Source organism: Akebia trifoliata, chromosome 13 (assembly GCF_017979445.1).
Source record: "Akebia trifoliata isolate Shusen 1 chromosome 13, ASM1797944v1, whole genome shotgun sequence".
Classification (NCBI taxonomy): Eukaryota; Viridiplantae; Streptophyta; class Magnoliopsida; order Ranunculales; family Lardizabalaceae; genus Akebia; species Akebia trifoliata.
The window spans coordinates 1,305,138-1,322,992 of NC_141387.1; the positions used below are offsets into that span (position 1 = coordinate 1,305,138).

Sequence of the window (17,855 nt, forward strand, 5' to 3'; positions counted from 1 at the left end):
GCAGTCTCTGATGCCCCACCCATACGTGAATGTTTGCTAAGAATGGCACTGTCACCAAAAAAGAATCCAACCAACCAATAAGCCTCGCAGCTCACATTGATTGAATCCATCCATCCTGCGCAGCCCTGTCCTTCCCAAGTGAAGTGGAAGCTTTCATTTCAGCACAAAATGTATAATAAGAAATGAGAAGTGCAGCTTGCATTTAGGAGATCTGAAACAAATAACAGGAGTGATGGTAATGCACATCACATGATCACATCAATTAACAACTGCCAAGCCACGTATAAATCAACATGATGTCTGACTGTCTGTCTGAACTAATGAGCATTCAACCACACTCACTAAAAAACATAGTCAGAATAACACATAAATTTTCCATTTTCCCGAATGAAAACAACTCTAGGCCATCAATAACAATTCTACTCCTTTGGAATGGAGAAACAAATTCAAACAAAATATCCTATCAAGCTTCACCTCTGATGATGAGATGAAAACATATAAATATGGTACACTGCAATAAAGAAATTGTTATACACTGAAGATTCCAATGAAACCCCAACCAACCGCATCAATATTTCATCATCATCATTTACATCCCATATAAAAATAATTAAGTGTGATTGCTTGCTCATCATCCAAAAACCAAACACATAACTTCAAAGTAGGAATAATTGAACCTTCAGTCTGTCACACCACCTCTTCTTTCGTCACTGAGTCTTTGGCTTCTCGATCTTCACATAGGGAAAGAATCCCATGAAGTAGACAACCCTAGGGGCCCACCCCCGTTGCTGAGCACGGCAAAACATCAGGAATGTGTTTGCAAAATAGGAGTTGAAACCCATTAAGACATGCCACCATGCGTGGCCCTGTGGATTAATATACCAACCAGAGATCTCCTTGCAGAGCACACGATCACAGAACCAACATAGGCTACCAAGGGATATGGTTAACACATAGAACTTGGCAAGCTGCTTTGCAGATACATCTGTCGTGTGGATATAGTACTTGTACATCCGGGGGATACAAAGGAGAGAGAGGATCGCATAATGGAGCTTGAAGCCGACGCCAAAATGCAAGAGTGAATGGACAATGGCAAAGGCAGCACCATAGAGAAATAGAAAGGTGGGCATTGTGCTCCGGTAGTGCCAATCCGGTGAGTAAAGGATATAGATGTAAAGGAGCTTTTCCCATACCAATGGTGTTTCATCACTTTGCTGTTGTCTGCGAATAGATTCCAAAGGTCATCTTCAAGTGTAGATATAAATTACAAAAATTATCAATTTCCAAAACCACTTCTACAAATTTGATAATGAACATAAGTGAAAATATAAACTTCTTCAACCACCCACCTTTAACATGGTGCACATACACCACAATTGATTGGCTATCTCTTATGTCGGACATCCCTAAAAGTTAGAACCTAGCTTGATTCAACATCATCATCTAGGCCTTATCCCAAGGATTTGGGATCAACTAAACAAATCATATTCCTCCATTCCACTCTCCCTGTTCAACTTGAACCTAGCTTGATTGATGATCTAAAATCACCCAATAATTGGACTATGGCCTCTAGGACTCTGTGTTAGGTCTTTTTGCATTCTTCTCCATTTCTTTTCTGAATAAATGTTTACACTTGGGGAAAAAAAACTATAATAGCCTAAATACAAGAAAAAAGAGACCAGGGCTGACAATCTAAAGCACAAGAGTATAAAGATTTTTTTATTTTTTTCATGTAGTTTCTTTCCCCAAGGATTGTATAAAGATAGACGTAAGGAAATTGATCAATCAAGATACCATTATACTAAAACAGAGGCTAAAGAATGACAGTATCATCCTCGTACAACATTATTGTCGAAACTATCTAGAGGCTCATGCAAGAATGAACAAAGGGAAAACTCCAGGGCAAACTCCCACTGATTTGTTGAGAAAGTGGGGTAGCAAAACTGACAATATGGTCAAAACCAATTCCTTGATCAAAATATTCAAGCAAAAAAAATAAAAAACTAATAATATATATATATATATATATATATATATATATATATAAACTAATAAACTGATTGTGTTGGTTCAAATTAAAATATATATATATATATATATATATATATATATATATATATATATATATATATATATCTATATTATACATTATAATATCACCTTTTTTAATGAAACCTCTATAGCTATGAAGAGCATTGAAAACTGAACTTCCATTATTTTCAGTTTCCCACAATTCATTCTACGATTCATTCTGTTTTCTACTTGTCTTAAAATCAAGCAAAAATAATGAAAGTAACGCAGTTATGACTATTTCCATCAACTAATAAGTTTAATTTAAACTAGAAAAATTAAACTGAACAGGTAAAGTACACAATGGAAGTAAAACACCAAGAAGGATACTTACACATGCTGTAATGTGGCATGAAATAGCATGCTCCCAATGCCAAGTATCATATTAGATATGTGAAGAACACTAAATCTTTTCTCAAACCGTTGTCTCAGTGCATTTGTAAGGCCAATGAATGCCAAAAGTATGCATGGGATGTTCGATATAGTGTTGTAAAATTCGGCAATATAAGCCGAATAGGCATAATTCTTCTCACACCACTCAGTAGTGGATGTGACTGGACCCCAAAAGCTTGATACTTTATCTGCCATTTCTCCAATATATGTGCCCAAGGTGTAAATTTTGTGCAATACAAGGGCAATATGTCAGTAAAAGTAGTTGAATTCAAGAGAATGGAATGCCATGTGCCTGCAAAATAGAAGATGGTATCTTAGCAACTGAACCAAACCATTATAATGAATGAACCTAGCATGCAACCAAAAAGTAATGAACTAAAAGCTCCTCAAGATCAAACATAATATCCAATTTTTCCCAAGTCCACTAATAAACGGACCAATATCCTATATCTCTGCATTATATTGGATACAAGACTAAATGCCATCTGTTGACAAATAAAAAACCTAATGATTGCATAACGAATTAGGTAAAACAGTCAAAGTCATAATAGTATATGAAAGTAGGCTACAATGCTAGTTTAGTGACTATCAAAATATGATATATTTCCATGAAATGCATCAAAATATTTCTATTTCTATAGGACTTGACAAAAAAATTAATTGAAAGTTTTTGTATTTTTCACAGTACGTTGAAATGTTTACTGTGGTCCAAAAAATTCAATTCATAAGAAATCTTGCTTGATTTATTACTGTAATTATTTATTATTTAAAGACAGTCTAGTTAAGAGAGTTAATGTTCTTCACCAAGAACTAATGCTGTGTTCGGATGGAGAGAAATGGAGAGAAGAGAAGAGAGAATAAATGAGTTTCTCTCCATTTCTCTTGTTTGGATTGTTAAGGAGAGGAGATAGGAGAAAATATTAGAGAGAAGAGAAGAGAAGTTCTCTCCAAAAGTGGAGAGACTTGGGAGAAACCCTTTTAAAATGTTTTATAATTCCAACTCTGCCCCTAGATCTCTTTTAAGACATTTTGAAATTCCAAAGCTATCCCAATTTCTCTCCTATCAATCCAAACATGGTGGAGAGAAACTGAGTTTCTCTTCTCTTCTTTTAATGAGTTTCCCTTCTCTCCACTTCTCTCAATCCAAATATAGTGTAAAGGTTCAAAAGTCCACCTCTCCCTAAAGTTTGGATTACAAAGTTAAGAACAATCTTTTGAAATTCCATTGTCATTTCTATGATAGGGGTACAAAAAATCAAGAATTTGGTTCCCTATAAAAATAAGTACCATTAACGAGGAAATAAAAAAGGAAATGAAATCACTTATATATTGCCTTTTTATCATAAGGAACTCCTCCCGTATAGTGTTTCTTTCACGCTATATTGCCATTTCCCAAGCACAAATAAAGGAGGATTATATAATGTTGGAGCCAGAGTAAGATCATTGTCATCTCCTAACATACATCCTAACATATATGCCTTTAAGCTAATAATAAGGCCAACTCCTGGATCTTATAAAAAAAATTTGGGTCTTGCTAGAGCATCCACAATGTACAAGTTATGTAACTTGTTGGTGTCACAAACTAAAATGTAGCAAGTCATTCCACTCCAACGGACATGTTAACTGTGGCTAGCCGTTCGGCTAGCCAAGTCAACATGTTAAAAGTAACTTTTTGCAATCAACGGCTATTTTTTTAAAAGCAACATTAGTTTTAATTTTTTTTAATAATTTAAATTTAAATTGCAACAGTTGACGTGTCCATTGGAGTGGGTAAAATGTACACTAACAAGTGAGTTAACATGTCCATTGGAGTATGTAAGGTGTTGACTAAAACTTTACACGTTAAAATGCACTAACAAGTGAAAAAATGCCAATGTGGCACATTTAACAAGTGAATCTTTAGCATGTCCATTGTGGATGCTCTTAACGTGTGCCCTAAGAGCACTCATTAAAGTGCAATAAATACACTTTGAAAATTGAATTTTGTACAAAAAATGACGTTGAAAAAATTATTTTTTTACCAAATACCCTCAGATTCCAATTTCTAAAGTGTATTACACTTTGATGTGTGCCCCCAAAGTCTTTTTTTCACATATGAGAGAAATAATTGCCCCTCGTGGAGTACAATAGTTTCTCACTTGCTTATTTATTTTTATTTTTTAAAAATTCCCATGTTAAGCTTACTTTGTATCTGTCATTTACCTTTTACTGAAATTCAAAACCATTTTTTTACATAGTAAAAAATCTAAATGAAATGCGGAGCCGAAACAAAATGCAAGTGTTCTTTCCAATTGAAATGGTAAATAAATAGAAATCAAAATGAAACAAAAGAATCCGCTCTATGGATCCACCAATTAACACATCAAATGCCAAAACCAAAGAAACTGCAACAACTAACGCACTAGAAACCAATCTAAAAAATGAAATAAATGCAAAATTCCTGCAAATCGGAGCAATCACACACACACATAAACACGCCCCCCCCCCCCCCCCCCCACACACACACACACACTACAGTAATCTCTTTATGCATAATTTCAATTAGTCATTAAAGAACATAACAAAGCCCTAAAACAGTAGATTTTAGATCTCCTCTTAATATATTCCTCAAGAAATAAGTAAAGAAACTCTAGAAAAATCATGATTCATGAATCTAGTGTACCGACCTGTGATGCTGAAAGATCTCTCATCCTTCCTCAATGGGAATTTGATCGAAAAACAGGTTTGAAGATGAGAATCGCGACTACAGATCGATCAAAAGTCGAACGATTTCTTAAACAATCAACTCGGACAGATGAGAGAGACCGAGAAGATGCACTTTTTATTTTATTTTTCCATAAAGAGTAGGGTTTGGGACTTAGGGCAGAGTGATGAGCGCCTTTGTTCGCTAGCATTGGTTTAGGATTTCGAGGTTCGTGTTTTTTAATTTTATGGGTAATATTAATTTACTCCCTAGATTTTGGTGAAAATTATAAATACCCTCGATTTTTTGAACGGATGTATCCTCCTTGACTTCTGACTTTGGTCTTCCCTGAAATGACATTCTTGGAAAATTATGAGTATATCGAAAGTCCACACGACACATTTAGGATATGTTTGAAAATAGACAATTCATCTTAAGAGTTGAGCTTTCGAGAGGTCAACTATCGAAAGTTTGAGATGAGAATTTATTATAACTTTTCTATTTGATTGTTGTAAGAATAAAATATGTATCATCTACTTTAAAGTTCTCTTACAATATTTTTCTTGGGGTTTTTTTAAATAATTTTTTATGTTCATACTCTCTCACACCTTTCTAATCTAATATTTTTTGTTGATTTTTCTCAGCAGTCGTAATTCAAATCAATTTTAGGTATTTACAAAATCTGGAGATATGAAGACAAAGATAGAAAGATGATTTTGGTAGGGGGGGGGGGGGGAGGGGAGGGAGAGGGAGAGAGGGAGAGAGATCAAAAGGACACGTATTGCATTTACTTAGGGTTACCAATGGATCCGTTTGTTATCGGATCAATACCAATCTGAAACCTTTGCCTCATGATCCAAATTCAATTTTATCCAATAAAATCAATAAATCTTTGAATCAAACCGATCTGATTAAGATTAGATTCAAACAAAAACTGATATGATTAAGAATTTTTTTTTTTTTTTTTTGGGTGAGGGGGAGAGATGGAAAATCCATCTTTTCCTTTCAAGTTCATGTTTGTCATCTCCTTCTCTATTAACCAACCAACTACTCTAAAATACTGATCTGATAGAGAAGGGGAGAGCTATATATATATAAACATAGGGGGCGGATCATGGGACATGTAAAAACAATGATTTTTTAAAATATGAGTTAGAGGTTTTGGATTGAGCTGAGTTTTTGTGAGGATGGTCTCTATGATGAGAAGATCATCCTCACAAAAAATCAGTTCAATTTGAAACTTGTAAGTGCATCAAAAGTGATTTACAAATAATTGATAAAAAATCGATGTTTCACATTTTAAATCACTTTTGATAGGGTTAGAAGTTTCAGATTGGACTGATTTTTTTTTAGGATGATCTTCTCATCATAGATGGTCACAAAAAATCAGCTCAATCCAAAATCTCTAACCCATATTTTTTTGAAAATTTATTATTATCACATTGTTTTTACATATGTCCCATGATCTGTCCCACAACCCGAGAGTGGAGGAAAATATACACTCAACACTTCTCCTCACTCATTAAAGGTAGAAAAATTCGAACCCACAGCCTATACAACTGTCGCACTCTGATACATGTCATAGTTTCTTCTTCTTATTCATTCCTTCTTCATATAACTTTCTCTTCTTCCATTAAAGCTTCTTCATCTCCCAAAGCATCTACAACAGATTTTTTCTTTTACTTCTCGAAAGTACAGACCCAGCTTCCCAAATCAACGAAAAGGTAGTTTGACGAGCTTTGCTCTTGCTTGAAGTTTCTCGTACGTTTTCTCCAACTTATGGGTTTTTTGGGAAAAAAAATCAATTTTTTGTTTTCTTTTATCCTAACCGTTGGATTAAAGGTTATACACCTGGTTGTGTAAAGATGTTGTCTTAATTAATTGGTTCGGGTTTTTATAGGATTGGGTTGAGCTATATCCGAAATTGAATTTTTATCAGATTTTTAAAATCCAATCCCATCTCTATCCAAAAATCCAATTAGTATATGCAAATTATATTCTTTTGGATCGGATAACGGATAAAATCTGACCCATTACCAACCCTACATTTACTTTCATTGTGGACTTGAGACCCTCACTTTATAATCAGAGATTTGGCTTATTGTAAAAAATACTCAAATTCAAATATTTGATATCACTAAGGATATTAGTTTTGATTTGTAACAGTATCTCTAACAATGCTTCTTATAATAAAGAGTATAATTTATCAAAATCTGTCAAATATTAGTTTAGCTAATTTAAAATTTGTTTGCTGATCCAATAGACTCAACAAATTTATTTGTTGAAAATTGACTTAAAACTTAATAAAAGTTATGACCTCACATTTTGGAATCCAAAAACATGATCTGATGCCACAAACTTCTAGAGAATGAAATTTTATGAATTTTGAAAAAATAATATATTAATTTTCACCGTTAATTTATAATTTTAAATTTTGGGAGTTTAGTAACTGTCCATTTTAACATCTTGAACCAAGTTAAAAAATCAAAAACAATTTAAATATTTTTTTTAATATAAATTTTTCCATAAAATATAAAAAGATGATATGGTCGATTGTCAATGTGATAATCCATGTTGGCCCAAAGACTCTTACTAAGATTTCAAATCTTACCAAATTAGTAAAGAAAGTGTTTTTTTATTTTATTTTATTTTATTTTATTTTAATTTTTATATTATATTTTTAATAATAACAAGTCAAAACTCCTTGCTACATCTAGTGAGCAATGTCTCGATTTCTGCATTCTTTACTTTAATATTTGTTGGTAAAGAGACTGTTGGATCCAAATTTTGTGACTTGGCTCTATAAAATAAAGAGGATGTCAGGTTTAAGGAGTTTGTTGGAGTTGCTCTAAGCCCATTAAATGGGTTAAGCAACCTTAAAGAGCACGTAGTACTGTTATATTTTTGGATTGAAAGCAAATGTAAAGGTAGCCCATTAGGTGATAAACTGCTGTAAGGGTAGTCCATTAAGTGATAAACAAAGAAATACTCAATTCCTATGATTTGGACTTGTATACTGAAGAAGAATGACGTAACATGAAAATTAAAGGCTTTAAACATGTGAGAGAGAGAGAATTTGAAGGGTTAGTGAATTAGTGAAGGATATGGCTTAGATTGAAGTGAATGGAGGAGCATGACTTGATATACTCATGATGCGTTAGGATATATAAGAATTTGGTAATGATGATGTTTATTGGGCATTGAGTACAACATGAGGTCATTGCAACCCATGTCCCAAAATGCTTCACAATTTCTAAGTCTTTGGATTATAATATTTTTTGTTAATAGATTCGATTTCTAATGATTTTTACCCATGATCCTGGTTTACAATGAAAGATGTTCATGTTGTAGTTTGTGGTGCCTAACAGTACTGATCAACAATGAGGTATTGTAAATCAAGCCACACCTTCACGTTGGCCGTAATTTTACTAATATTATGTAAAACCCTAGTTAAATTTTTTGGGATATTTATATTTTTCATTTTGATGAAAATGTGTAATCTGTAATTACAAATTTTCTATTCATAGTGGAATCGGTCTGATCCTTAGCCGCATCTCAATCTTAAAGGAATCACATTAAATCTATGTGTTTCTTTATGCATCTTGTGTTTGTTTTTCGATTGCACCTGTTTTCTTAATAGTTCATATCTATATAAGTGTCGTAGTCTTCATAGTCTTCATAATAGATGAGCAAAGCATTACGGAGTTAGCGATCCTAAAAATTAAAGGACGTCCCATGTCACTTTTAGGTAGCAAGTCATTGAATATTTCTCAAGAGAAATCGCATTTTCTAAAGAAGAAGAGAATGCAAACAACCAATGCGGTATAAGACACTGAAACAATTAACTCTAAATGATACAAAATAAAATCTTAATTCAAAATCTACTTTGTAAAACATCCTTTGTACTCAGTTATATATATAATTCTTGTCTTTCATGTTACATAATTTGTTCAAAGTAATAACAAACTATATATCTAAACACAATATGAGACTTACACCGCCTTGGTTAAACCACCCCCATGGTTCAAGCCAAACAAATACTCCATTGCTTTCATCTCCATGAACCATAAACTAATAATATCTCAGCCTTCCACTGATACAATGTTATACCAATCATTCTTAATTAAACCATATAATTCACCTATAAACAATCCCCCTCACTACCTTGTTTATAAACACCAAGTAACGTAGAAAGATCAATGTTCCTGGGTTCAAATCAATTCTCGAACTGAGACTTGGCGTTGCACCTATTCCGATTCAAGCCAAATAAATACTCCATTAGTTAATTCATGCCCAAGATCATGGAAAGTCGTAAGAAATCACATAGAGGCCTCAAAATCTGTTGTGGGGTGACTACATTTATTTTGCTTAATTATTTTCTTAGTTGTATAGTCATTTTCCTTACAATCTTAAGGCCTAAACAACCCCAAGTCATTTCACTCCCCATTTATCTTACGAAAATGGAATTCGTAGTTTTCCCCGTTGTAAAGCTAAATGCAACATTAGCACCTTCACTTACCATTGACAACCCTAATTATGAAAAATTCAAGTACAAGGACACTACAGCTTATGTTGACTACCATGGGGAGGTCGTAGCAGAAGCGCCAATCAAGGGTGACACAATACCACTTCTGTGGAAATAATTGGTGACACAGTGATACCAAATCCTTATTATCATGCCGATTTTGGCATGGGGATGTTGAACTTCACATCATTGACCATCGTGCATGGAAAAGTGAACGTATTTAAGATGTTAACGATGCATGCAATAGCTCATACTACATGTGATATCTCTGTCTTTGTTCAATCTAAGACGGTCGATTCCGTATGCAAATCCAAAATCCTTGTATAATTATTTGAAATTTATTATTATCTTCTTGCAGTCACCGCTTGTTGATTGTAATTTAATATATTGATATGGCTTTAGATAGAATTGAATGGAAGAACAAGATTTGTTCAAACAGCTCGAAATTCTGGGAATAAGGCCTTGATGATGATGATTATTTCGAATTTAATATCTTGGTTCATTGCATCCATTCCCTCTTCTTATGAATAATGGATTTAATTACTTCTGTCCTTTTATATCCTAATTATGTGATTTAAGATATTCAATCCGGCGAGGTTCGCAGAAAGGAGGACTCAATTACCCAGAAAGATCCATTCCATTTAGGTCTATCTTCATGGTGCATTTGGGAAGCCCATAAAGATTCTCATAATACCCGACAGACCTTGCTGTCCACCTAAAAGGCCTATCCCAATTGAGTTGGGTTTGAGCCCATTTTCTCTACTTAATTACAATTCAATATGTTGGAACGCCACCTACTAAGGGTGCAGGTCCAAATTTTTCAAATTTTTTATGGGGTATAACAAGGGCAATCATGTAATATTTTCTTAAGAATTTTATATTTTTAGGGAGAGGAAAGGGTTATGTTTTAGGGAGATAAACACGTTTCGGTAACTCCTGGCTTAAACAATAAAGATCTCTAGGATTGTAAAACTTGAGAGAAAATAGTGATTGTTCTTGTATTGATCCGTGGACGTAGGCACACTACCGAACCACATAAATCTTTGTGTTTGTGCATTTAAATTTTTTTTTTTTTTTGGTGTTTTTTGTTGTTTGATTTTCTCACAAGCTTTCTGCTCCAACGAGGTATAATTGAATTCAAGATCATCTTTGTCAATTTTGGACAGATTGAACGATGATTTTGTTGTTTTTGGTCTAGATTCGATGCCCTGTTAATCTTACATTACATATTATTTTTCACGTAAAAACCGATTTTTTTTTTTTTTTAAAGTTCCATACACAATCCGAAAGACATTTTCTTTCTTAATAACTTGTAGATCAGTAAGGTAGGACACCAGAATTTATGGTTCGAGGTGCCAGTTTGATAAGTTCGTTAAAGTTTGTGAGTGTTAATTACACGACTTGAGTTCAAAACTTGCCTTCACCTATTAAATGTCAACCAATTCTAATCGCACTTACCTAGGGGAAACAACCTATTGTTAAACAATCCAGAGAAACAAAGAAAAAGAGGAGGCTACGGTTTCATTGATTCTGTGTAATACAATTGAATACAAAAGATAATATAACTTAAATACAAAGAGACTATATATAGGCTAAATCAAAGGAAACTGAAAAGACTATTCCACCCTTAATAAACAATAAAACAAAATAACCCTATATTTCTTAACACCTAGCACTACATATTTAAAATTTCACATTCGTCTACAATCCAGAGAAAGATGCAGTACTTCAAGTAAACAAGGATGGCTACACCAACTGCAATACAACATCATATATAGAAATCTTTTTAGGATGGAAAGACTTCAATTAAGTTAGTTCAATCTGGCCCTCATTACTTCAAAGTGGGATTGAAGATAACTGCAAGAAAAATGAGAAGATGACCATTGTAATCATGGCAAGTAGAAGCAGCTCAAATGGGACAAGCTTGGAATCTCCTCCACCTTCGGATCAATCTCCTTTTGGAGACGAGCCTCCTTATCCTAATGGAGCCTCTTCGATGTTTCTGAGTTTCATCGGTTCTTTTGGAGCCTTTGTTGGCTCACTTTTCTTGGTCATGTAACTTACTAGCTTGAGTTTGGATTCTTTATCACAATTTTTTCATGTTTTTATTTTTCTCCTCCAACTTTACCTTTTGTGAATTCAAGTATAAGCGGTAAAATGGTGGTTTGGGTGTTGATATTTGTGGGAAAATAAACTTGGACAGTCACATCTATTAAAAGGTTTGATGTGTTCTTGGAAGTGACTAATGAATGTGCGATATTCTTATGGTGTGATTTCCCTCACTTTAATATTTTTTATTTTCCTGAGTTAAAAGTTTCCCTTACCTGATATGTGTGGTTTGCGACGTATTTCATAAAAACGGGAGATTTTGGCAAGATATGGTGTTCCAAGAGGCCAGTTGTCTCACCCTACTAGTTTATCCTATGGGTCCGGAACGTAACATAAAAAATATGTATATATTTCATTTTCTTATTAAATACGCAAAGAAAGACAATGCTTATTTGAGAAAAAAAAAATATTCAAGAGTACGTGATTTAGCGATGTTCAAGATTTAATTTTGAAGAAGACAAACTTTATTGATGATTCTTGGATGCTTGTTACATGATCCCTAATAGAGTATTTATAGATATTACATCAAAGTTGCATGATATGTAGATTATAATTATCAATAATTCTTAATATAAAATATATCCTAATTGATATAGATTAATATATATAAATTTACATCTGAACTTTCCTTTTTTGATGAGATATATGTTTCTCATGCTTATTATTCTTTAAAGAAGATCAAAGATCAATTAATTTTGTTAGATGAGTACAATGAATCCTGGTACGGCTTATATAGAAAACAAGGAGCATCATAAAATGGAATCAAACTCTACTTAAAGGAAATTTAATCTAATAAAATATAATCCTAATCCTGATCCTATCCTCATCTTATCGTTATCATGATCATCTGTACGAGGCTACTAAAGTAATTTTAGGGCATGACAGCTCAGTACGTTTCTTGAGACTGACCATTATACAATAACAGCTCACTAGTACATTTCTTGCGAATGATCGTTTCGTTTCGTCGATTCTTATATAATCCTACCCCGAAATCATTTTTCCCATCTCCCGCACTTGTAAATTTCCAAATATCGATCGATTTTAAACTCTTATCTCTATAATCAGTCATGGCAAAAGACATTCCTCATGGAGAAGACATGACATTCCTCATGGAGAAGACATGACGATGGAGGAGTCAAAAACACAGATACCGGATCACTTCTTCATCATTTTTCCCATCTCCTGCACTTGTAAATTTCCAAATATCGATCGATTTTAACTCTTATCTCTATAATCAGTCATGGCAAAAGACATTCCTCATGGAGAAGACATGACATTAGTCATGGAGAAGACATGCCGATGGAGGAGTCAAAAACACAGATAGCGGATCACTTCTTCATCATTTTTCCCATCTCCCGCACTTGTAAATTTCCAAATATCGATCGATTTTAAACTCTGATCTCTATAATCAGTTATGGCAAAAGACATTCCTCATGGAGAAGACATGCCGATGGAGGAGTCAAAAACACAGATACCGGATCACTTCTTCGTCATTTTTCCCATCTCCCGCACTTGTAAATTTCCAAATATCGATCAATTTTAAACTCTTATCTCTATAATCAGTCATGGCAAAAGACATTCCTCATGGAGAAGACATGACATTCCTCATGGAGAAGACATGCCGATGGAGGAGTCAGAAACACAGATACTGGATCACTTCTTCATGCTCCATCTCGGGAGCATCACCCCCACCATCATCCCCATCTCCAACCCCAACCCTTCTACCTCCATCACCACCCCCACCCCCACCCCTTCCACCGGTTCTCCAGATGAAGTGACTTTCGCAGATCCATGTGGTTCTGGGTACGGTAACAAGAAGAGAAAGCTACCTCGTCAAGAATCAGCTTATAAAATTATATTTTATAATTAGATCTGATTTAAGGGGAATTCATTCCTTCTTTTAAAAAGTTATGTAAAAAAATTCTTTTTTAATTTTTTTCCCCTTAAATCAGATCTACCCCTTGGAGCAGAACCTCAAGAAGGAATTCTTATTCAACCAACAGAATGGCCCATAAGGTAGCCACGTTATCACAATTATAAAATATAACTTCAAAAATATGAATAAAAAGATCACTCTTAAGAAAATCACAGAAAGAAAACATAACTTTTTAAAAGAATTTTAGACTTGCCCTTGACCAAAAGTCAAGAATATAAATACAAGAATTTTATAAACTGATTCTTGACGAGGTAACTTCTCTTCTTGTTACCGTACCCAGAACGTGGATCTGCGAAAGTCACCTCATCTGGAGAATCGGTGGAAGGGTTGGGGGTGGGGGTGGTGATGGAGGTAGAAGGGTTGGGGTTGGGGATGATGGTGGGGGTGACGGTAGTGTTCCCGAGACGGAGCATGAAGAAGTGATCCCATATCTGTGTTTCTGACTCCTCCATCGGCATGTCTTCTCCATGAGGAATGTCATGTCTTCTCCATGAGGAATGGCTTTTGCCTGATTATAGAGATAAGAGTTTAAAATCGATCAATATTTGAAAATTTACAAGTACGGGAGATGGGAAAAATAATTTCGGGGTAAGAAGGATTATATAAGAATCGATGAAACGATTCCCGTAAAATATTTAGATTTTTAAGTTAAAAATATTTAGAAATATCTTTTATATTTTGCATATACTCTATCTTTTATAAATTTTTTCTAATGTAAGAAGATTTATATATTTATAAATTTCAACTTTAATTTAGATTTAAATTTTAAAGTTAAATTAAATTATGTAAATAAATCAAATTTTAAGTTAATTTTTTTTTTAAATTTTTAACAGATGCCCAAACCCAAACTTGTACCCGTAAAATACCCAAAAAATCAGATTTGGGTAGGGTACGCGTATACCCTTTTGATCTTTACCCATACTTGAAAATTAATGGATTCATTCTAGTTTCGTGTATACCTGACTTGCACCTGAAAAATCTGGCTGGGTTCAGTTCTGGGTACTCGAATGTACACCCCTAGTTAGATGTCCCATGATTTGAGTTAGATCTGAACCGGATCTGGATCCATCTATATGATTTGAATTATATATTGCTTTGAAATAATATTTTTAGATTTTTCAAAATATTTTTCTCCACTACTTTAATTTAATATAACATAAATACTTATAAAATAAAATGATTATAATGGTAAAATATAATAGTATAGAAATTAACAAACAAATATAGTAGAAAAAAAAAAAAAAACTATTCGAAATTATTCGACCTGGTTAAACTCAAATCAAGCAATTCAGTCTAGATTTGGATTCGAATCCAAACAAAGAAATTAGATCTGAATCAAGGAGCCCCCAAATCTAAAATTAAAATCCAACAGCACAATTTTTATTTAATCTTTTAAAATTTTGTGCTCCACACCACATCCTTGGGATACCTGATTATCTTTTTGGATTCACATGAATTGGGTCAAGAAATATTCCTTTCAAGAAGTGTTTAAACACTTTCAAATTAAGGTCTAAGCTAAAATATGATCAGCTAGTTGCAAGTATGCAAATCTCAAAATTTTAACAATAAAAAAAAAAAAAAATTCAATTTTAATTTTAAATTTGGGAGTTTGTTGGACAGGTGGCTGTGCATTTTCATAGCCTTGGATCAAGCCTAAAAAGAATATATTTTTTCTGAATTTTTTTGATAAATGCAATTAAGGACACTAACTAGATGACTGATAAGTTATTTTACTATTATAACAATCCACATGATTTTTTCTGAATATCATTTTTTGATATTTTGTTAAAGGTCTACAAAGAAAGAATTTTTTGCTCACAACCAAATAATTTTGTAAATTGACAATGCCCTCAATACACGTGGGCAGGGGCGGAGCAAGGATTTTGCCCATGTGGGGGCAATTAAGCGTGAAAAAATATTTGTGAGTTCAACTAAGAGAGGACTAAGGGTAGAAAAAACAATTGTGAAGGCAATCCACCCTAATTACTGTCTCAATAACTCATAAATTCTTTGATATGGACAATTCTAGACATGCCCCCAATGTAAATCCGCCCCTGCATGTGGATTCGTGTGATCGGTTGATCCGAGATTCTATAGTAACCCCAGATTGGAATTTTTTTTTTTTTTTTGTGAGAAATTTTTTTCATCTACCACATGTATTAGAAAGGCATAACAAAACATTGAATATAGAGGCTGCTAAATATTTTAATTCTGTATTCGAAAGTTGTGTGTGTGTTTTTTTTCTAAATATAAGTTGTTTTTTGATGAATAATTTTTCTTTTTCTAGGAAACCAATGGATGTGAAAAGGAAAATGCTTCCAAAAAGAGCATGCAAGTGGAGGAGTGGAGTAGATAGCATTAGTGAATTACCTGATTCCCTTCTTCATGACATCCTCTCTCTACTTCCAATAAAGCAAGCTGTTACTACAAGTATTTTATCAACAAGATGGAGATAATTGTGGACTTCAATGCCTGGTCTCGATTTTTTACATAGGAGTAACTTGGTGATTTGTGACCACAACCCCGATCTCCATTACAAATATTATCCCAACCCAACATCTCCAACGAAGTTCATAAATTTTGTGGATAAAGTTTTACAACACCATGACATGAACATACAGAAATTCAGCCTCGATTTTGAAGACCAAGTTGATGAATCCATTTTTATTGGATGGGTCTCGAAACTTATAAGACATAAGGTTCGGGAGCTTACACTCATTGTGGATGTAAAACAACCCTTTGTATTTCGCCCGGATCTTTTAAAGTGCGAATCACTAGTGAAGTTGAAACTAGAAATGGGAAATTGTGTTATCAGGCTTCCAACCTCCACTTGTTTTCCGCACCTCAAAGTCTTTCATCTTTTATGGGCGTATTTCAATTCAACCGAACAACTTTTTTCCAACTTCCCAGTTCTCGAAGAGTTGATATTAGATAAATGTAACTGGGAATATATGAATATTTCAGGGCGTGCACTAAAGAGATTAACAATTCAAGAATACATAAAAAGGGAGGATCTTGGTTTAAGAGATTGTGGAATCAAGATCGATGCACCGAACCTCGTAGATCTGAGTTGTTTGTGTTATTTACCAAAAGATTTTATTCCATGCAACTTTCCATCATTAACTAATGCTTGTATTGGTTTTGCAACTGAAAGTTGGGGAAGGAATTCTGAAGAATTAGGATATTGTGCAAGAAAGTTTCTTGGAAGCCTCTCTAATATTAAATCTTTAGATATATGGGGAGAAAGCTTCGAGGTATGCTTGCTTCGTTATTATATTATTGATCTTATTTAGTTAATCACTGCTAGTAATATTGAAGGCATCTATCAAAAACTCGACTTCAATATGCAGATACTGATGTTTTGTTTCTCTCAAGTTTTATCTGACTCAATGTTAATGTTTTATTGTGCCTTGTGACAAGATTTTCTCCAATGCGAAAGATCTCTTCACCCATCTTCCTGCATTTAATAATTTGACTCATTTAAATGTGAATATGGGCCTTCGTTTTCCAAATGGAAGAGCTCTGTTGGAATTACTCCATATCTCACCTAATCTAGAATCTCTTGTGCTTCTTGCTGTAAGTCATCATGCCGCTTAACATTTCCATTTTGCGTCATTGATCGATCTTTTGTTGCAATTATAGCTAAAGTTTTATATTTTGATTTTCATTCAGCATTTTGAGGTTCAGAAAGAATGTTGGGAATACGAAAAGGTGCCTCAATGTTTGTTGTTACACCTCAAGACAGTTCAATTTATGCATTTGGGTGGGAAGGAAACCGAGTTCTATGCTTTAAAATACTTCTTGAAGAATGCCAAGGTTTTGAAGATGATTACTGTCACTTGTAGTCATTTAACAAAAAATCTAAAGAAGAAACTGGAGATTTCAAAACAGATACTTTGAATCCGACTAGTCTTACTAAGTTAGTAAAGATTTCATTCTCACTAAGGTTTATTGGGCTCAACTTGTAGAATCCAAAAACATGGTCTAATGCTTCAAGGTTGGAGAGAATAAAATTCTATGAACTTTAAAAAAACTAATCCCCAAAAACACGTTGAATTTCAATTTTAAGTTTGGGAGTTATACGGAAGTTGGGCAGCCATCCATTTTCAAAACCTTGTATCAAGTTAAAAAACCAGAAA

The 17,855-nt window shown here is 33.8% G+C and overlaps 2 protein-coding genes across 2 annotated transcripts; one reads left to right on the forward strand and one right to left on the reverse strand.

Annotated features, from left to right (window-relative positions):
• Nucleotides 1-445: 445 nt before the first annotated feature.
• On the reverse strand, nucleotides 446-5,363 carry LOC147387163 (alkaline ceramidase-like). Its single transcript, XM_086420752.1, has 3 exons — nucleotides 5,130-5,363; nucleotides 2,405-2,755; nucleotides 446-1,221 (listed from the first exon to the last, which is right to left on the reverse strand). Exons 2-3 carry the CDS (start codon nucleotides 2,656-2,658, stop codon nucleotides 708-710), a joined length of 768 nt encoding a protein of 255 aa, XP_086276878.1. The 5' UTR covers nucleotides 2,659-2,755; nucleotides 5,130-5,363; the 3' UTR covers nucleotides 446-707.
• Nucleotides 5,364-13,345: 7,982 nt separating this feature from the next.
• Nucleotides 13,346-17,616, forward strand: LOC147387164 (F-box/LRR-repeat protein At4g14096-like). Its single transcript, XM_086421504.1, has 5 exons — nucleotides 13,346-13,554; nucleotides 16,004-16,136; nucleotides 16,338-16,970; nucleotides 17,137-17,292; nucleotides 17,389-17,616. Exons 1-5 carry the CDS (start codon nucleotides 13,346-13,348, stop codon nucleotides 17,614-17,616), a joined length of 1,359 nt encoding a protein of 452 aa, XP_086277630.1.
• The last annotated feature ends 239 nt before the right edge of the window (nucleotides 17,617-17,855 follow it).

Bases quoted from the DNA above. Each gene is read 5' to 3' on its own strand.
- LOC147387163 (XM_086420752.1), bottom strand. From the start codon at position 2,658: ATGGCAGATAAAGTATCAAGCTTTTGGGGTCCAGTCACATCCACTACT. The intron at 1,222-2,404 runs GTAAGTATCCTT...ATCTATTCGCAG, and splicing joins CATGCCACATTACAGCATGT to ACAACAGCAAAGTGATGAAA.
- LOC147387164 (XM_086421504.1), top strand. From the start codon at position 13,346: ATGGCAAAAGACATTCCTCATGGAGAAGACATGACATTCCTCATGGAG. The intron at 13,555-16,003 runs GTGACTTTCGCA...TTCTTTTTCTAG, and splicing joins CCACCGGTTCTCCAGATGAA to GAAACCAATGGATGTGAAAA. The intron at 16,971-17,136 runs GTATGCTTGCTT...CCTTGTGACAAG, and splicing joins TATGGGGAGAAAGCTTCGAG to ATTTTCTCCAATGCGAAAGA.